We start from the raw sequence: 19,873 nt of genomic DNA, 5'->3' as shown, positions 1-19,873 counted from the left end.
GCAGCGGCACCCCCCCCACCCCGGGCAGCGGCACCCCCCCCACCCGGGGCAGCGGCACCCCCCGCACCCCGGGCAGCGGCACCCCGCACCCCGGGCAGCGGCACCCCGCACCCCGGGCAGCGGCACCCCCCGCACCCCGGGCAGCGGCACCCCGCACCCCGGGCAGCGGCACCCCCCGCACCCCGGGCAGCGGCACCCCGCACCCCGGGCAGCGGCACCCCCCCCACCCCGGGCAGCGGCACCCCCCCCACCCCGGGCAGCGGCACCCCCCGCACCCCGGGCAGCGGCACCCCCCCCACCCCGGGCAGCGGCACCCCCCCCACCCCGGGCAGCGGCACCCCGCACCCCGGGCAGCGGCACCCCCCGCACCCCGGGCAGCGGCACCCCCCCCACCCCGGGCAGCGGCACCCCGCACCCCGGGCAGCGGCACCCCCCCCACCCCGGGCAGCGGCACCCCCCCGCACCCCGGGCAGCGGCACCCCCCCCACCCCGGGCAGCGGCACACCCCCCACCCCGGGCAGCGGCACCCCCCGCACCCCGGGCAGCGGCACCCCGGGCAGCGGCACCCCCCCCACCCCGGGCAGCGGCACACCCCCCACCCCGGGCAGCGGCACCCCGCACCCCGGGCAGCGGCACCCCGCAGCCCGGCGCTCCGCGCAGGCTGCGCCGGGAGGCGGCGCAGGGCCGGGGCTGCGCGGTGCGGGGCTGCGCAGAGCGCGGCCGCCATGAGCGCGGAGCGGCTGCAGCGGGTCCGCGATCGAGTGCGGTCCTTCGCCGATTTCCCGGTGCCCGGCGTGCTTTTCCGGTGCGGGCGGGCTCGGGGGGTTGCCGCCCATCCCTCCCCTTGCCTTCTGGCACCACAAGGACCCGCTTCCCCTGGGCTTTGGAGCTCGGTCGGGGGCCAGAGCGAGCCCCGGAGGTAGCTAACTGCTTTCCCTTTCTTTGCAGCGATATCAGCCCCTTGCTGAAGGATCCTGCTGCTTTCAGGACTTTGCTTGATCTTCTGGAAGATCATTTGAGGGCATCTTTCCCCAAAATCGACTTTATTGCAGGTGAGTGTTGGTTGAAACATCTCTGAGGCCGGTGAAGAGCATTGTGTCCTCCGGCTGCCCGGGCCGGAGGCGTGGGGAGACTCCTCTGCTACCAGGGCAGGGAATACTCTAGCCCTCGGACATTATAATCAACCCGAAGGTAGCCTCTGTCATACAGTAACACCGGGACAAGTTATACCCTTAATTTATCTCCACAATTTCCTGAAATACTGGTTTTGGATGTGGCAGACGCCATCTGGTGATATTTCGGCGCCAATTTTGTGATTCATTGCTTTCATCATTAAAAAGAGTCAGGGAGTACTGAAAGTCTGACGCAAAGTCATGCCTGCGCGGTCTCGCGCAGTCCCCACAGCCGGCAGACCCTGTTCCACCGTGTTTTCCTTCTCGGGGGGCCTCTTTCAAGCCAAGAAAAACAGCCTTTGTGGCCATAACGTGTTGCAACACGCCTGTGAAAGAGGCTGAGGATGGAAGGGCTTAGGAAGGCAGTGCCTGAGCTGGGTGATAGGCCAGAGTTTAAGGAGTCCAGACCAAACGTGGTCCGGGTGCCTTGTGATAACCAAAGTCTGTCCCCCGGTGATGCGCAGTCCCTGGCTGTGTGGCCAAACTGATACCAGGGCTTAGCTGAGCATATCTCTAAGAAGAGCTAGAGGGGCGGCAGAAAGGGCTGATGGGGGGCATCGATGCGGTGCCCCGAAGCCCGTCAGCAGCACATCTTGGCGAACACAGGCAGTGCAGGAGCGCGGTGTGTGTCTGCAACCCATAGAAATGACTCTAAAAGCAAATCGCTTCTAAAGACACCCCCCACCCCTGAACAGCGGACGATAAACCTGGGGCATCGTGCAAAGATGCCCCCAGTCGAATGGCTCTGTTTGGAGTGTTCGTGCTGCTCTGCTCTCCCCAGGCCTGGACTCCCGCGGCTTCCTCATAGGCCCCTCCCTGGCTCAGAGACTAGGGATCGGCTTCGTGCTGATACGGAAGAAGGGGAAGCTTCCTGGTCCGACCGAGACGATCTCCTACGCCCTTGAGTATGGCAAGGTAATGCCTGGGGAGGATGAGAGGGTTTCCAGGCTGGTTGATGGAGGGCTCGGGGGTTTCAGCAAGGGGATGGGGCGATAAAACCAGCTGGGTGGGCCCCAAGCTGGGTTTAGCAGCTGGCGCCGATGCCACGGGCAGCCTGGCACGGCACAAGCTTCAGGAGTGGCGCTGAGCTTTGCTGTACCCCGGCACGGTGGCGGCTGCCTCCCCGAGCCACAGAGACGTGGCTTGTGCCGGTGAGCCATGCCGTGATTTTTGGGGGGGGTGGGGGTGGTAAGACTTGGTGCTAAATGGCTTTCTTCTTGAATTCAGGGGCATGAACATGCAGTGTCTTCCCCTCTCTTCCAGTAAGTGCTCTAAGTAAACGCCTTTATTGCATGGCTTCAAAACAGTGCTCACCTTGTAACACCGCAGCCTCTCTGCTTAAAGAGCAGAGGTTTAAGCCTAATAACACGCTACCGCTGGTAACTAACGGCAGCCAGGGACCGGCAGCAGAAACACCAAACCTAGGCGTTATTTATGAGGATTGTCTGGGCCAACCCCTCCACGGGACAAGTGCTTCTCACACAGGACGTGCCTGTGACGGTTTGGATCTGGCTTGGCGGTGCTGTCAGGGCAGAGCGCTCCAGCCCGGTGCATTACAGGAGATTTTCCCCACTGGAGAACTGCCTCAGGATAAGGTTTCACGTTGGGACCATAACTCACTTGATGAATGTTCAGGATCTTGACGTGCCAGAGGGTTGGCCCAGCAATCACCTAACCGGCTATATATTTCCGTGACACTCCCCTGTAGCTGGAGTATGTGTTTTGGGGGTTTTAGGTGCTGAGTGTTAAGGCTGATCTCGCTGAAGACTTGTCTGCATTCCACCATGTGTTAGCAGTTTGTGAAGTGTTCCTCTGTAAGGCAAGACTAAAATGAAGCTACTCTTTCCACCCTGCAGGCTGAACTTGAAATCCAGAGTGACGCCGTGGAACCGGGACAAAAAGTAGTTATTGTAGATGACTTGCTTGCAACTGGAGGTGAGGGAAGCAGACGGTGTCAGAGCACGTGTAACCCACGTACGCGTGCGTTCAAGGAGCGGCCGCGGGGTTTGAAGCTTACCTCGGCGCTGCTCCTCGAGTGACGATGTTTCTGCTCAACCTCTGTGTCGTGCAGGTACCATGTTTGCAGCCTGCGAGCTGCTGAAGAGGCTGAAGGCTGAAGTCCTGGAGTGCCTGGTGATCATAGAATTAAAACTCCTGAAAGGGTCGGAAAAGCTCGAGTCCATCCCTTTCTACTCTCTGCTGCAGTATGACTGAGGAGAAGGGAACGCGCGCCCTGAGCTCTTCCCAAGTTTGGGCATTTATCAGTGGCTCTTGATGTCGCGAGGGGGTGGGCGGGGGGGGAACCTACGATTTTGATCCTGGCCAGATGCTATACAATTTTAAGTCCTATTTATTTTTCCAAGCCATAGATTAAGCTGTGTTGAGTGTAAGGATCCTTTTTGGAGTTCATGCTTCTGGGAAGAAGGAACAGCCTGATTGTCTTTGGGGAATGGAGACCAAGATGCAGCTTCACTGATTCTTTTTTATTTTTTAGGAGACCAAAGTGAAAATACTGCTGCTGAGGCAGGAGAGGTCTGATAGCTTTGGGGACCCAGCATCCCCTTTTGGTTGAGCTGTGCCTGATGAGCCTCCTAGGAGCCCGATAAAATTTTGCCAGAGAAACACAGAAGATGGGCAAAAAGTGATTATTTGTCTAAGGGATAAGTCCCTCTGTATTTGACCTCAGAGGATGGTGTGGTTGCTCTCTGCTGTCGCTCACACCAGAATAGGTTGCCCTTACATCAAGGTAGTGCTTGTTAAGGAGAATTAAGCACCTGCCCAGCCCTGTATTATGAGATCAGGAGGCAGCCACGGCCAACGCAACAGAGGTTGCTGGCGTAGATGAGCTCAAACGCCGTGTCAGCTTGCAGCTTGGCTTGTGGTCTCTCTGCCTTGAGACCACAGAAAGCTGAAGGTCTCTGTTGTAGGAAGCCGTCTGCCTTCCCGTGGTCCAGGGTAGTGCTTGCAGTGGATTTTGCAAAACCAGGAGCAACCTGCATATGGGAAGTAGCACACAGCTGGGCGACAGGCAGCGAGGAAGGGAGCCGTGCACGTGCTCAGGGCTGTTTGCCTGCCTTCTGTCCGGCAGTACTGGCACCTACCAAAGCCTGCGGCTCCAGCCATGGCCGGCAGCTTTTGTTTAGCACGAATTCCCCATCTACTGTAACATATCTGGCTCCCTGGGCCGCTGCCTGCCCTCTGCTGTGCTCTCCTTGGGGGATCGGGACGTTGAAAGGCCAGTGCTGGTGTGGAGCCCATTCTTGTAGGTATGTTTGGTGTCAGATAAGGCCACAGGAAAGAAAGAAAAGGTGTGTGCTTGCAGCTGAGCTCTGGTGGTCTCACTCAGGTTGTGCGATGAATGACATGGGGTTTGGAGATGCGTGGTTCAATTTGGTCACGGGAGTAGCTAAAACTCGGTGTGCCAAAACTGTCACATGTCTGAAAACATTAGGGTCTGTGTCCCTGCCCTGGCATGGGCTGAGCTCACGGGTAAAATAAATGTTGACTCTTTTTTTCTAAGCTGTCTCAGAGCTGTTCTTGCAGTAGCTGAAGCTGTTAAATGCTGTCGTGGTTTAGCCCCAGTCAGCAACTGAGCCCCACGCAGCTGCTCCCTCACTCCCCCCCCGGTGGGATGGGGGAGAGAATCAAGGGTAAAAGTGAGAAAAACTCCTGAGATAAAGACAGTTTAACAGGTAAAACAAAAGCCGCGCACACAAGCAAAGCACACCAAGGCATTCATTCCCTCCTCCCCACGGGCAGGGGGTGCTCAGCCATCCCAGGGCAGCAGGGCTCCGTCACACGTAACGGTGACCGGGGAAGGCAAACACCATCACCCCGAATGTCCCCCCCCTTCCTCTTCCTTCCCCAGCTCTATGTGCCGAGCCTGACGCCGTGTGGTGTGGGACATCCCTGGGGTCAGTTGGGGTCACTGTCCCGGCCGTGTCCCCTCCCGACCCCCTGTGCCTCCAGCAGAGCGTGGGGAGCTGGAAAAGTCCTTGCTTAGTGTAAGCACTGCTCAGCAACGACTAAAGCATCCCCACATTATCAACACTGTTTTCAGCACAAATCCCAACCACAGCCCCATACGAGCTGCTACGAAGAGAATTAACTCTATCCCAGCTGAAACCAGGACAATTACCCTCGTGAGCATCTTCCTCCAAACCCAGGCTGGCAGTGGAGAGCAAGGCTGTGGTGGGAGCTCCCCCTTAACGCTTGGAAGGAGTCGCTTGCCTGGGCTGAGCAGTTCAGGTATGTTTTCTCTATTCCTGGCACCAACCTCAAGCTGGAGGCGGGGGGTACCCAGACTGGTCCTGCTGGGTTGCAGTGGAAGTGCCCAGGGCCCCAGAGGAACATAGGCCAAGCCCCCACAGCTCAGCTCACCTTCCCTACCCAGCATGTGGGGACACCGCACACCCTGCTCTTACGCTTGTAAGGGCTATTATAGCTATTTTTATCACTAATTCCTGAAAAGCCACTTCAGTGGCTGTTCAGTTTGTGCTGAGAAACTCCATTCCCCTGGGAGAAACCTACCCCGGGGCCCTTGTTTTCACAGCCAGCCCCTGCGTGGAGCCAAGGGAGGCAGCACCTTGCACGCATACTTGGCACGAGGCGAGGGTCCCTGCTGCGAGGCAGAGAAGGGAAAAATTGGTTCCAGCCCAGAAAGCCGTGGAAAGCAGCTGCGTGCTGTGGAAGCGAGCACAAGCCCTGCCGGTGCCAGAGCTGGCTGCGCGCGGGGCCAAGGGGTGACATCAGGGAACGTGGGGACGGTGCCTTCGCCGGGCCGCGAGCGACCGTTGTTGATGTAATTGCTTGCATAGACAAGGCTGTGCAAGGGGGGCTGCCAGGCAGGAGGAAGGTTTTTTTGTCTCAAGCACAGAAGGGGAGCTCGCTGCAGGCTCCCCCGAGGCACGCGTGTGCCTGCCAGGCTGCCGAACCCACCGCCTCCCCACTGTGCCGAGGTCCGTTGAGCCCAGCCTTGCGCCCAGAGCCCCCCAGCCTCTAGGCTGGGTTTAAACCCTCCTCCATGGAAACAGGGCTACCTCCTGCCAGCAGTGCCCGCAGCAGAGGGCCTGCCTGCTCCCTCCATCACCGATGCCACCAGCCTCTGAGGGCAGCACCTCAGGTGGGGAAGCTTCCCCAGACCAGCATCATCCCTCACCCAGCAGGATGAAGGACAGTCACCTTTCCGTGCCGAGTCCTTGATGTCCCATGCTAAAACCAGCCCAGTTTGGCCAACAAAGCGGGGCAAGGTGTGCCCGACGTGGCACTGGGCAGCTCCCACAGCCTCCCCTGCACCCACGCTACCCCTCCTGCAGCAAGCGCTGACCTGACCAGGGCGCTGGGCCAGGCTGGCACCTCTGCAGCCATCAGCACCCTCTCTGTCCCTCTTCCCAAGCCACTTCAGCTGCGTGGCCAGGGTTTTCCCTTGGGGGAAAAAGCTCCCTGTGCCCACCCCCAAGCCCTGCCGGCTCCTGGCCCCGGGGGAAGCTGCTCTGCAGCCCCTATTTACAAAAGCTGCATTCAGTTCCCTGCAAACCCACGCTCACTTTTTCCAGTAAATCTTTCTCCAGGAGCTGGATGACAACCCAGCCCTTCCCTGCCTGTGCCGGCCGGCGCCAATTACCATGGAGAACCGCGGGGCTAACGCAGCCCAGAGCGGCAGCTCACGGAGGAAGAGCGCTGGGTTAACATAAGTCAGCTATATTTAAAACATTTAATACAAATATGTTTTGACAAGTCCTGTAGTTGTTTCTTCCAGCGAGTGCCGGAGATGTGTTTTACCTCCCTTAAAAACAGAACGAGGCCCAGAGCTCCAAAAACATCAATTTGTGACTTCTTCTCTCACTCCTTCCTGCCTGTCACCCTCCCACCATGCCCAGTCCTGCCTCCACCCCACCAGAGACCAGTTAACGGAATAAACCTCCTGCGTGAAACTTCAGGAGGACGCAGCAAAGCTAAGAGGTTACTAGCTCCTCTTCACCGCTTGCATTGTCGCCCCAGGATGCGGGACTGCCAGCGTTCTACTCAAGGGTATGGGGAACTAGGGTCCTCATGGACCCTGGCAGAGGAATTAGTTAAATTAAGGAGTTTTGCTCTTCCTCAGACATCCCCAAGGATGAGCCTCCCATCAGCCCGCACCAGAGTCCGGAGTGCAGTCGGGATTTGCTACATTTAGAGGTGATTGCACGGGGGAAGCCTCAGCCCTTGGGGGGCTCAGAGGGCTTCTGCCTCCTTTGCCGCCTTCGTGAGCCTCTCCGTGATGAGGCCGAGGTCCTTCCCTTTGTCCAGTTTGATGTAGGTGTCCGTCCTGATGGCGTGGATCCCCACCCAGTCGGGCAGCAGCTCTGCGAAGAGGCGCAAGTGTTTCTCCATCTCGCCTGCGAAAAGGAGAGGCGGCCGCCGGGTCACAGCTCAGCTCCCCCAGCCCCTTCCTCCTGCAAAGACCCTCCCCACGCCTGCGAGGAGACCCCAGCTTTCCTACCAGCAGGCATCTGCGTGTCATAGCTGTCGGCCATACGGGCACAAGCCACCTCCATGGTCAGCGCCTGCTTCTTCTCAGCCACGAAGACGTTGCGCAGGATGCGGGCCATGGCCGGCAGCCGCCCCAGCATGGCCAGCCGCTCCTCCTGCCGCGGGTCCCGCGTCATCAGCGCCTGCAGCTTCTGCGCCTCCTTCGCCCGGATCTTGGGGAGCAGAGGAGATGGGGTGAGACACAGGCGGGTCCCCCCAGAACGAGCTTTACAGCCAGGACCAAATTACTCACCCTCTCGAGCAGGGCCTGGGACACCCCTTTCAGAGCGCTGGAGGTGCTGGCAGGGGACGGTGCTTTGGAAACCACCGATTCCCCCGCACTGGCTTCAGCGGTTCTTAAGGCCAGGTTGGCAAGAGCTTTTTCCATCTGCTCATGTGGAAGAGGAAGGAGGAGTTGGGTTACAGCTGGGAGCCGCTCGCACTGGAGGAAGAAGTTTCCCTTCCACCGCCCCCGCCACCACCCTGCAGCCCCAGCGCAGTGACCCATCCCTGCCTGCACGGAGAACAGCCTGGGGGGCTTCATCTCCTCTCCCAAGCCCCGAAGTCAGTACTGACAGCTCCTTTAGCCCAACACCAGTCCTACACCACAACCTGCAGCGTAACAGCCAGGCTTGCGTTCCCACCTGCCTACACCTTACAGTGCTGCGAGTCCTGTGGCTCCAAAACGATCCTTCCCAACCCCTATCCAGTAACATTCTCCTGGGGAGATGGCTGGTTTGAGGTCTGCCGGCCGCAGACAGAGCCAAACCCCAGCCCCAGCTCACCTTGGGGGTCAGCATCCCCCGAGCTGTGCTCAGCACCTCCTGGGCCGTGGTGAGCCTGTCCTCCTGGGGCGGCTGCGGTAGCTCTGCTGGGCTGATGTCCGGCACCTCGTCCACATTGAAGCGGGGATGCCAGCGGGTCAGCTTCTCCTCCGGCACCACCATGGGAGGGTTGAGGGCGGCCAGGAACGCCTGGAGAGGGGCGAGAGCTGTATCACGGCACCCATGGGCCAGGTATGGGGGAGCTGGCCCTTGCCTAGTGCTCCCAGCACAGCTTAGCAACACACAGCAGCTGGCTTGGAGGAAATTCAGAGCCAGGAGAGACTCCAGCTGCCATCCTCCCCACCCACACCTGCCTGCCAAGAGCATCCCGCAGGAACCGTCGATGTCCCTCAGCCCAGATGCCAGCCCCCTCCTTCCACCCGCTTCTCTAGGTAGCAACCAGAGCGACCTCAGACCCCCAAAGCAGAGGGTGCTGGGGGGGTCCCACCTTGTGGTGCTGCTTGACGATGTTCACCAAGTTGCGGTTGAACTCCTTCCTGCGCTCCAGCAAGCGCGACGCCGACAAGTGCGGGCGGCCATCCACTTTCTCCTCTGCAAGGACACGCGCAAGCGTTACCACCTCGGCAAGAGCCCAGCAACGCCGCGACGGGGCCCAAGCCTCGAGAGCCTCAGGAAGGCCAGGATCGGAGCCCTGCCGTGGGGCTGAGTCGCTGCCGGAATCACTGCCCTGTCATCCTCCCACTCGCCCCAAAAGTGGTTTTTTCCCCACTTCCAACACGCTCAGGCCCTTATTAATCAGATTATTTAACGGGCCAAGTGAAGAGCACCCCTGGGGATGCAGGGATCCCAGCCAGGACCGAGCACACCCCTGCTCTTGGTGCCCCCTCCCCGAGCCATACGTACCTTCCCCCAGCACCGGCTCCAGCGTGAGCTGGTAGTCAGACTTCTTCACACCGCTGCTGAAAGTGGGGATGTTCTTCTCCTGACGCATAATATACGAGTCGGGGTACACCGCCTTGATCTGCCCCACGTGCCGCTCCTCAAACTGCCTGCAACAGCACCCGGAGAGGTCGGGAAGCCCGAAAGCTGACACCAGGGCATCGGCCCCAACAGCTTCACCCGGGGCCCCAAAACGGGCTGCCCGCTTCTGCCAACTCACTTGCGCATCATGTCCTGCACCCCCTGCTTCACCTTCGCGAAGGTGATGGTCTCGGCGCGGTTGAAGAGCATCCCGGCAATGGTGTCCATGCTGCGGAACATCTCCGCCAGCACCTTGAACTTGTAGGGCAGCGTGAGCCCCGGGGGCAGGTCCTGCGCGAGGGTGTGGAACCGCTGGTACGCAGGGGCCTTCTTGCTGCCGGGAAAAGAGAGGGGTCAGGGGGTCCCAGCGCACAAAAGCCACTGGGCATGGCGAACGTGGCACTGGGACGGCCCCGAGGGTGCAGCTGGAGACCGAAACCGGCCAGGTCAGGGGTCCCGCTGCCGACGGGGCTGATCTCAGAGCATAGGAGCTGTGTGCCCACCCTGGTTAGGGTACACCCCTCACCTCCCCTCATCCCAAAACTCTCTCTGAGCAAGCTGTGCCAGTACCTGGGGCGCATCACCCACCCTCCCCGTCCTGGGGACATGGATGCCCCAACGCTCACGGTGGCTTGGACCACGCTCCAGTTTTGCTTCGGAGAAGCCCTTTGTGTGCAGTGGGGCCAGCCAGCGCTCCGCAGAGCCCCCACGCCCCCCTCACGGGGGTGGGAAGACCCCTGCAAAATAGCTGCAGGGCCGAGCAGCAGAAGGGGGCTGTGGGAGCCACCGGGACACCCCGATTACCCCTCAAAGCTGCTCCTCACCCGGCCTCTGCCGCAGGAGCTGCCGCCCCGGTGTCCCCGGATGGCCGCGCTGCCGGCGTGGCTCCGCTTCCCGCTTTCTTCTCACGGATCCGCAGCTCCAGTTGCCGCACTCGCTCCAGCCGGCTCCGCAGGTCGGTGCTGGCCTCGGCGGGGAGGGAGGGCAGCTGGGCCAGCGCCTGCACCCTCCGCAGGCGGCACCGCAGCCCGGGCAGGTCCTCCTGGGTGGGGAGGGGGCAGACGGTCAGAGCAGGGCTCGCACAGCGGCAAGAAACACAAAGGATGGGAGCAGAAAGCCGGGCTCATCCCGTACCAGCTGCAGGCGCCTGGCTGTCCCTGGGGGGGCTGTGCCAGGCTGTGCCCCCCCGTCCTGCCCCTGGCCGGGGGAGCGGGTGGTGCTGGCCGGGGGGTCCGCTGCCAGGTCCGGTGAGGGCGGCATCGGGGGCCAAGCAGTGGCCGGCGGCGAGGGACTGGTGGCCTGCGAGAGAGGAGTGTGAGAGGCTGCCCGCGCGTGTGCGGGGAGCCCACCCGCTGGGACCCCCTCCTCGGTGGGTCCCCCCACAGCCTTGCACTGGGAGTGTGGGGGGAAGCCATAGCGGGGTCTCCACTAGGGGCAGAGGGCAAGCCCTGATGGGGGGGTCCTACATCAGAAGGGAGGGGGGAGCAGCCCTAAGGTGGGGGGAGGTCCTGCATCAGGAGGAGGGGAGGTGCAAGCCCTAAAGTGTTGGGGGTCCTGCATCAGGAGTAGGGGGGAAAGCCCTAAGGGGGGGTCCTGCATCAGGAGAAGGGGGGGGAAAGCCCTAAGGTGGGGGGAGGTCCTGCATCAGGAGAAGGGGAGGGGGGAAAGCCCTAAGGGGGGGTCCTGCATCAGGAGAAGGGGGGGGAAAGCCCTAAGGTGGGGGGAGGTCCTGCATCAGGAGAAGGGGAGGGGGGAAAGCCCTAAGGGGGGGTCCTGCATCAGGAGAAGGGGGGGGCAAGCCCTAAGGTGGGGGGGAGGTCCTGCATCAGGAGGAGGGGGGCAAGCCCTAAGGGGGGGTCCTGCATCAGGAGAAGGGGGGGGAAAGCCCTAAGGTGGGGGGAGGTCCTGCATCAGGAGAAGGAGAGGGGGGAAAGCCCTAAGGGGGGGTCCTGCATCAGGAGAAGGGGGGGGGGAGGGGCAAGCCCTAAGGGGGGGTCCTGCATCAGGAGAAGGGGGGGGCAAGCCCTAAGGTGGGGGGAGGTCCTGCATCAGGAGGAGGGGAGAAAGCCCTAATGGGGGGTCCTGCATATGGAGGAGGAGGGGAGGGGCAAGCCCTGAGAGGGGGGGCCTGAATCGGGAGGAGTGGGGGGGTGCAAGGCCTAAGTCGGGGTTTGTACTAAGGGAGGGGTCAAGCCCGAGGGGGGTGGTTGCTCCAGACACGGTGCCCCGGTTTTAGGGCTCCCCCTCCCCGCTTCAGGGCCGCAGCCCGGGGGGAGCGGCGCCCCCCGCAGCTCCCTACCGCCCCCGGCTCCGCGTCCCGGTCCAGCTCCAGCCTCTTCCGCGCCGATTTCCCGCTCGGCTCCGCGGGCCGGGCCCGGGCCGGCGGCTCCGCTTCCATCTCCCGGCGGCTCCGCTTCCTGCCCGCCAGCCCCAGCACCACCGGGGCGCCGCCGCGGGCCGGGGTGCGCGGCGAGGCGGGCGGCGGGGGGGCGCCGGGCGGCGGGGAGGGGGCGCCGAGGCCGAGCCCCGCCGGGACACCGGCCTCCTCCGCCTCCCGCTGCACCGGCGGCCCGGTAAGGCCGGCCTTGAGCCGGCGGCCGCGCTTGGCCGGGGCTCCGGTAGCCGCTTTCGTGCGGCCGAAGAAATCGGTGAGGCGGAGCTGGGCCATGGCGGGACCGGTACAGGTACCGGTGCCACCGGCACGTGCGCCCGTTACCAGCCGCGCCAAAACCTCCGCTCTTGGCGGGAACCCGCGCGCCCGCAGCACCGCCCACGGAGGGGGCCGGCAGCGGTCACGTGGGGCGGAATTGGCGCCACGGGGTTCTTAAAGGCGCAGTGCCTCTTTATAGCGGTGCTACACGTGGGGAGCCGGGAGGGGATCAGGCCCATTTCGGGGTGTGTCCCAATTATGCCAGGTGTCGCAGCGCCTGGCTCGGGGGGTCACGGTGTCACCGTGTGCCCCCACCTGCTGCAGGGGTTGGAGGCTGCTGGGCCCCTGGCGGGCGCGGGGGTCTGTGAACTGGGGCGACTCTGAGCGGGGCAAAGAGCACCTGAAATGGCACTGACCCCCGCCAGCCCCTGGGCTGGTGGTCACCCCTCGCATCCGCTCTCCCCTGCACGCCTAGGGCCGGGGGGGCTGCTTGTTTCCAGCTCGCGTGGGGCTGAGCCTTGCCCATCTCCTGGTGAGAGCTCTGTGGTGGCCGTGGGGTCCCTCGAGGGATGCTGCCACTACTGCCATCCCACCTTATCCACTGTTCCAGGCAGCGGCCGGCACTCCGGCTGGGCGTAGCCATGGGAACATGGGGCTTCAGAGGTGGCCGCAGCACCCCCTGCTCCGGCGTCCCTCTGCCCCACGCCGTGGCTGCGCGCTAATGGCACTGCCCGGATGCAGGAGAAGCTTGCTGGCCCATAAAACGCCTCGCTGGGCACTCAGGCCCTGCCCGCAGCACATTACGGTGCCCGTGCCCATCTCTTAAAGCTTGAGCGAGGCTGGCAAAGTGGAGCGGGGCCACTCAGGGCTGGATTCGGCTGTGCGAGGCAGGGCTCTGGGGTGCCATTTTCTGCACCCATTTATTTCCACAGCCTCCATTCCCAGCCTGGCTGCCGTGCAGTGGGTGCTCGGGGCTGGCCTGGGAGTGAGATTCCGGCGTGTGTGCGCGCACCACCCTTTCCTGGATCCATTCAGGATGGGGGGATGCAGCCCAGGGCTTTTACAGCAGTCATTTCCATGCCCAGGTCTCACAGACGTGGCGTTAATGCAGAAATTCATGGCTCGATGTTGGCGAGTGTTTTATTTATGTGAGTGAACCCCTCTGGGTCTAGGCAATGCAGCTGGACAGAGGGACCGAGTCCCTGCTCTGAGGATGCTCAGGGGTGGTTTGGGCACCCACAGCCCCTCCCAGCTCCCATGAGGGGCTGTGCCCAGCAAAACTCATTTGGACACAGGTGTTTGGGGGCCCTCGGGCCTGTCCTGCCTGCAGTTTGGGGGGCTACGGTGTGGGTAGCTGTGTCCCAGCAGCTGTGGCTTCTGCAGTACGGGGGGAGAAGAGCCCCAAGAAGTAGAGCGGAGCCTGCCGAGGTGGGGAGCAGGCCGGCAGCGTGCCAGCTGGATGCCAGTTTATTAAGTACATTCAGAAAACAAATGCGGGGAAGCCAAAGAATGTGGAGAATTTCATGGGCTGATGCTTCCTGTTAGGGGCTGGCGGTTACCAGCACTGCCGGGGCTGCTGCCCCGCGGCCCCCGGCACCGCCGGCCGTGCCGGGCGCCTTCCCAGCCGGGGCTCAGCTCGGCGCTGAGCAGGGCACCAAGCTCCTGGGGTGCGTGACCGTGCGCCCAGCTCCCCTCGCCTGGGCACCCAACCCTGTGGGCGCATCTGGCTCCCCAGGGCGCGCAGCAGGCACCCAGCTCTGGGGACACGGGACTGGGCGCCCGGCTTTGAGGACGCAGGACCCACAGGACCCTCACCGCGGGCTCGAGCGGAGCACTCAGCCTTAATTCGCTCCAGCCTCTTTTTTTTTTTTTTTTTAACAAAGCAAACAGGAAACACATCGTCTTTTTATTATTATTATTATTATTATTATTTTTAAATTTATTTTGTTTCCACCCTGCCGCAGATGCCCTTGCTGCCGGGGTGCTACGAGGCCCGGGCTCAACCCCCTCTCCTCGGAGTTTTGCTCCGATGGGCCGCCCCCCCCCACCCCCTACCCTCCGCCCCGTCGGGGCTGAGACCGGCCAACTCGTAGCAGCGGTGACGGGGTTGCAGTGCCGGCGGGCGGCGCTAGGCGGGGCGGGCCGGGCCGGGCCGGGCCGAGCCGAGCCTAGCAAAGCGGCGGATCCGAGTCCGTCTTAGCCTAGCAAAGCGGAGTAGCCGTGCCGAGCCGCGCCGAGCCGGTCCAGCCCGCCGAGGGGGGCGGGAGGCGCCGCTTATAAAGGCGGCGGGAGGTGGCGGAGAAGGGGGGGGGGGGGGGGAGAAAACGCGTCCGTTCTCTGCGCTGCGGGACCGGCCAGCGGGGCCTGCCCAGCCCCGGCGGGGCGGAACGGGACGGCGCGGCTCGGCGGGGCATGGGCCGCCGCCCGAGGGGATGGAGCGGCGGGTGCTGTGTGCGGGGCTCTACTGGCTGCTGCTGCCGCTCGCCCTGCTCGCCGGTGAGTGCGGGGGGGTGCGGGGGGGTGCGGGGGTGCGCTGTGCTCCCCCGCGCGTGAACAGGGTCGCGGTGATTTTCACCCTGGGAGGAACCGTCGGTGGCACCGGGGGAGGCGGGACCCCCCTCCCCAACCCGACGCGGGACTACACTGCACGGCCCCAGCCCCACGGGGGACCACCCTGCACGCCCCCCTCCCCCCCCCCCCCAGCCCCCCACGCGGGACCTAGCCCACTCTCGGGAAATGCTGTAACTTCTCTGAGCCGGGTGTGGGGGGCAGCGCGCCGGGTGTGCGTGTCGTGCGTTTCTGTGTCTGCGTGTCCCCCCACCACGGGTGCAGCCGGCGGGCACCCACACCCCCGACACCGGGCACCGGTTGGGGCTGAAACCGTTCCGATTCAGGCACCCCCGTGTCACCCCACTTGCTCCTCTGCCTCTTGTAAGGTGTGAGGGGGGGGCAAAGAGGGTGCCAGGACAGCCCAGCTGCCGGGGATGCTCGGGGGGGGGGGGCAGCTGGGTCGGGCGATGCTCGGGGGGCAGGTGGGATGGGTGATGTTCGGGGGGACAGCTGGCACCCATCCCGGCTCCGTGTTTGGGTACCGTCCCGGTGCCGCAGCGGGGAGCGGGAGCACCCACCTTGGCTGCAGCAGCCTCTGCAGGGCCGTGGCTCTGAAGCTGCTCCCAGCTTGTCTTAAGCAACGCTGGTGTTTGAAGGTAGATGCACCACCCACCGAGGCAACTGGCTGGCTACCGGCCTGGAAAATACCCGTGTCCTGGGACGCGCAGAACAAGAATTGGCTCTTTGAACCCCGGCTGCCTGGGGGAGCCCATTCGGGGACGCTCCGTTTACCTTTACGTAGATGCAAAGGAAAAACCTCTCCGTAAACAGGATTGTTCAACGGGCTCCTTGTGCCCGGGCACAGGCAGGGTCCGGCTGCCGCCGGTGGCGGGCTCACGCCGCCCGTGCCGGGGGTCTGCAGCCCCGGGTGAGCGGTGGCGTGACTTTTGGGGTAGCATCACTTGGAGAGGGGGACACGCGCCCGGCCGGAGCCGTGTCTTAGCTGAGCAGCCCCTGTCCCGGCTGCATTTCGGGGAGCCGGGCTGGGGTGCACGGTGCTGGCCGTGCCGGCGGTACGGTGCGAGCCTCACTGGCAGAGGAAGTTGGTGACTGTTGAAAAAGCTTCTCTTTATTTGCTCTCGTTTGCTCGAGGAGTGACTCAGTGGATCGTGCAGGATGTGAGGAGGTTAATTATAACCCTGCCTAAGAACGGAGCTGGGAAGGGAAGGTGGCCGCTTGCACAAGGCCTCCCTGGCTGGTGGGGCGGCAGCCGCCGCTCCGGGGCGCGGGATCTGCCGGGCATGTCCCATGGGTGCACGGGGTGACACGTGGCCTTTGGGCGCGGCCTCGCATGTGGGGCCCTTTTGCCCCAATATATGCCGATTTGGCCCCGAATCGTGCCAAGGCTTGCTTGCCCCGCTCCGGCACGGGATGTGGTGTCAGGGACCCGCCGCCTCCCACAGCTGGTGGCGCTGGTGGCGTTGGTGTTCCCCCCACTCCCGCCTCCACGGGTGAGCTTGTAGGTGGCTTGTTTAAATTTGGGGCTCCCGCGTGGGCAGGGGCTGTCCTGGGAGAGCAGCTCCCTCCTGCTCCAGCTGCTTGTTAAAATAGCCGTGTGGGTGATTCAGCGGGGTCCCGGGGGTCCTGGGACCTCACACCCACACTGCGGGGGGAAACTGAGGCACGGGGGGACGTGGCTCATCCTGCTGCACCTCGGGGTTGGGGGGGGGGGGGGCGGCGGAAAGGAAAAGCCCCAGAGCACAACTCGCCTGTGGCCCTTCCTTCCCCGGCAATTAGGCTCTTCCCAAACGTCCGGAGGATGTTTGCTCGCGGCTCTCGGCCAGCTCGGGGGTGGGTGGAGGCGCAGGAGCCAGGCCCCACGGCATGGCTCGGGGCAGCCCCCCGCTTCCCACGGTCTGGCAGGGGCACAGACCCCTACGGTGCAGCTCCCAGCCATGCCACGGGCCGTATCCCCACCCGGCGCAGGGAACTGCCTCGGCTCTATCCTGCCTGGCGGGGGGATGCTGGGGTGTGGGGGGCACAGCCCGCCGTGCCTTCCCACCAGTGCACAACCCACACATCGGGTGACCGTGGTGCGGGGCTGCCTCTTTCCCCCACCGGGACCCCCGGGCTGGGTGATGGTCCTGGCTCCCAGCTCTGGCACAACTCCGTGGTGCTGGGGCAGAAATGATGGGTGAGGGCGGTAGCCACCCCCTCCCTGGGGCTGCGGTGCCCCCCAAATCAGAGCACCTGACCCAGGGTGAGGTGAGGACACGGCCCCCCCTGGCTGAGCCCCCCAGCCCAGCCAGGAGGTGGTGGGGTGCCGGGGGGGTCACTGGGGGTCCTGGCCGGCCCTGGGTGCCGCAGGGGGCCGGTGCCCGGCTGGGTGCTGGCAGGCGTGTGGGCTGCAGCCAGCTGCCTCCTGCGGTCAGGTGCTTTTTATAAAGTGAAGGGAAATAAAAAAAGAGGAGGAAAAAAAAAAAAAAGCCACCACGGCCTCCAAGAGCAATAACTCCAGTTTCCTCCCCGGGCGCACAGGGGGATGGGAGGTGCTGGGCCAAGGGTGCCCACCTCCCCGGGACTCAGCCTTTTGCAAAACCCCCGCAGGGCCCCATGGAGGTGGGTGATGCTGTGGGGGCTCCCTGGGGGCGCAGTGGGTCCCCAGGCTGCCCCTGGGGCTCGCCCCGCTGGCTGGGGAGCAGCTCTGGGTCCTGGGGAGGGGGTTGCTGCAGGCTGGGTTTGTAAGGGGCTTTAATGGCTCTTGTTTGCAAAGCCCGGGGCACGGCCAGGTTTAACCCTTTGTCTCCTCCGCACCCCGGTTGCAGCAGAGCCCTGGGGTGCCCGCTGGGGGGCTGTTCGGACGCTGCTTGGCGCTGCCGTATGGCAGACACCATCACGGCCCCGAGCTGCGTGTGGGAAATCATATGGTGGATCTGGGAATGTCCCCGTGCGATGGGAACGTGGGTCCTCGTGCGCAGGCAGGTGTGCAAGCTGGAGATGTGCGTGGGCATCCCGGTACCGAGCCCGCAGCGCTGGGGTCCCCCAGGGCTGCTCCGGCCCCTTGGCATGGGCTGTCCCAGCCCTGGTGTGTGCCCAGTGTAGGGACTGCAGCCCTGCGGCTGTGGGTGCCGGGGAAAGGGGGTGTCCCCAGGCACTGGGGTGACAGCGAGCACCCGTCCCCCAAGCCGCCGTGTTCCGTGTCCCGCTGCAGGCGCCGCAGGCTGGCTGCTGGGGTTTCCCAGGCCGGCAGCCACGGCACCCGCTGGCACCCAGCCCGGTGCCCTCCCGGGGCAGCTCCCGCAGCGTCCCCCGGGGAGCGGGGCTGGCCGCTGTCTCGGCGCTGGCACGAGTGGGATTAACTTTCCACAAAAACAGGATATGGTGGGTGAACCGGCGGGGGCTGCTCCCTCGTCCCGGAAAGAGGAGCCGGGGCTGGGGCTGGGAAAGCGCCGGCGGCTGGCTCTGCCGGCCCAGGGGCTCGCCGCTTTGGGGCTGACTGGGTTTGGGGATGGGGAAAGCCTCTGTGACTGGGGTTCGTTAGCCTGCCTCTCATTTGCAGCCGGTGGGTGCAGAGTGCAGCGTCCTGGTGTAAAGCAACACCCGGCGGACGCTGTCTGGGTCCCCCAGGCTGAGGAGACCCCAGTTGGGGGCTGTTAGCTGGGAGGCAGGACCCGGTGGGGGGGAAGCAGCTTGGCAGAGCTGCCCGGCTCTGGCAGCAGGTAACGGGCCTGTGTGAAAAGAGCAGGGCAGGCAGGGAATTAAAGAGCTCTGCTAATCAATCCTGAGCGGCCGCAGGTCCCCGCAGAGGCAGCGGCTGTGCCGGTGCCAGTCGGGGTACGGGCTGTGCATGGGCACAGGGCACCGATGGTGCTGCAGGGCCGGTGCGTGGGGTCCCCCATTGCCAGTGGGGTCCGGGGAGCCCCCTTTCCCCATGCAGTTGGGTATGGATCCCTGGGAGCCAGCTGGGCACGGGATGGTGGTTTGCAGGGAGGGGGCTGCACCAGACCCAGACCCTCTCCCGCAGCCGCCTTTCCCATGCTTCCCCGGCCCGATTGCAACGGGTGAGACCCCAGTGCCGGCTCTCCCTGACTGTCCCCACCCTTGCCACCAGGTGCCTGCCTTCCCCTGGGGTCCCCGATGACCCCCTTCCCCTCCCACGGGGACGTCTCAGGGGAGATCAAATGCTGGCATGAAGGAAACCCAGCACATCTCGCCCAGCTCCCCAGCGCTGCAGTTTATCCTCCTCCCGGCACATTAACATCGTTAATATTTCAAGTGCTGCTGGCTGCCAGCGCCGGCCGCGGTGGTGGTGAACTCCCTGGCAGCGTGGGAGCTGAGTCTGCTGCTCCCAGCTCCCTGGGGTCACGGGGCTGGGGAGGGGGGTGGTTTGGGGTGCAGATCCCAGATAACTTTGCTGGGGTTACAAGGGGGTTTGCTCAGCACGAGCCGGCTCCTGCCCCATGCGTGCAGCAGAGGCGAAACCGCAGGGCATCGTGGGCGATGGGTGCTGCTTGAACGGGGAAGGGGACAGTGGGTGCTGCACCCACCCACCCACCCGCCCACTCGCCTACCCGCCTCCCCACAGGGAGGATGGGTGCGGGAAGGCAGGTTTTGCTGCAGGGCTGCTCTCCCCACATGTCAAACTGGTTTATCTCCCCACGCCAGCGCTTTTCCTGCCATCAGCGTGGTGGAGAACCGGTTTCCTCTGACTGCAGGATGGAGCACCCACGTACTGTCGGCGCGGCGTGCCCCAGTGCAGCCAGCCCTGCTGAGGAGGCGTGGGTGCAAAGCCGGGCACCCTGGGTGCTCCCAAAGTGGGCTGCGTCCTGCCGGGGGGGCTGCTCCCTGCCTGGCATGCTATCAGCATTTTTTTCCCCTTTTTTTACACTCCAGCCCTTAAAAGCTGGTTGAAGCCAGCGAGCCCTGACCACCCTGCTGAGAGCTTTGCTGGTGATGCCTCGAGCCAGGGCAGCCACTGGCCAGAGGGTCCCATGGTGCTGGTGGCATAAATTACGTGGGTCACACTGTTGCTTCGGGCACGTGTGGTCCCTGCGGCATGTATGTGCCCCCCGGTGCCCAGCAATGGCTGTGGGTCGCCCCACAGTGCCCACAACCCCTGTCCTCCCCGCAACAATCGGGCAGACCCCAGCCCAGGCGATGCCGGCAGGGCTCCGGCACAGCCAGTC

The 19,873-nt window shown here is 63.9% G+C and overlaps 3 protein-coding genes across 4 annotated transcripts in view; 2 read left to right on the top strand and 1 right to left on the bottom strand.

Annotated features, from left to right (window-relative positions):
• The first annotated feature begins 675 nt into the window (after positions 1-675).
• Positions 676-4,691, top strand: APRT (adenine phosphoribosyltransferase). Its single transcript, XM_064459769.1, has 5 exons — positions 676-805; positions 949-1,052; positions 1,954-2,087; positions 3,029-3,107; positions 3,244-4,691. Exons 1-5 carry the CDS (start codon positions 726-728, stop codon positions 3,384-3,386), a joined length of 540 nt encoding a protein of 179 aa, XP_064315839.1. The 5' UTR covers positions 676-725; the 3' UTR covers positions 3,387-4,691.
• A 2,161-nt stretch (positions 4,692-6,852) lies between these two features.
• Positions 6,853-12,259, bottom strand: CDT1 (chromatin licensing and DNA replication factor 1). The gene is made up of 10 exons (XM_064459765.1): positions 11,787-12,259; positions 10,622-10,786; positions 10,312-10,529; positions 9,627-9,821; positions 9,371-9,516; positions 8,955-9,058; positions 8,468-8,656; positions 7,936-8,070; positions 7,654-7,855; positions 6,853-7,549 (listed from the first exon to the last, which is right to left on the bottom strand). Exons 1-10 carry the CDS (start codon positions 12,153-12,155, stop codon positions 7,386-7,388), a joined length of 1,887 nt encoding a protein of 628 aa, XP_064315835.1. The 5' UTR covers positions 12,156-12,259; the 3' UTR covers positions 6,853-7,385.
• Positions 12,260-14,431: 2,172 nt separating this feature from the next.
• The window catches only part of PIEZO1 (piezo type mechanosensitive ion channel component 1 (Er blood group)), a 24,829-nt gene continuing 19,387 nt past the window's right edge, over positions 14,432-19,873 (top strand). The window contains exon 1 of one of the 2 annotated variants that reach the window (XM_064459760.1): positions 14,432-14,633. In XM_064459760.1, coding sequence (XP_064315830.1) covers positions 14,570-14,633 — 64 coding nt within the window. In that variant the 5' untranslated portion in view covers positions 14,432-14,569. Of the gene's footprint in view, positions 14,634-16,023; positions 16,199-19,873 lie in introns of those variants that run through there. The other variant, XM_064459758.1, reaches the window with a different exon arrangement.

This window comes from Phalacrocorax carbo, chromosome 8, assembly GCF_963921805.1.
Source record: "Phalacrocorax carbo chromosome 8, bPhaCar2.1, whole genome shotgun sequence".
In the NCBI taxonomy this organism is placed as follows: domain Eukaryota; kingdom Metazoa; phylum Chordata; class Aves; order Suliformes; family Phalacrocoracidae; genus Phalacrocorax; species Phalacrocorax carbo.
The sequence above is the reverse complement of the archived record's forward strand: the minus strand, read 5'-3'. Positions and strand labels throughout refer to the sequence as shown.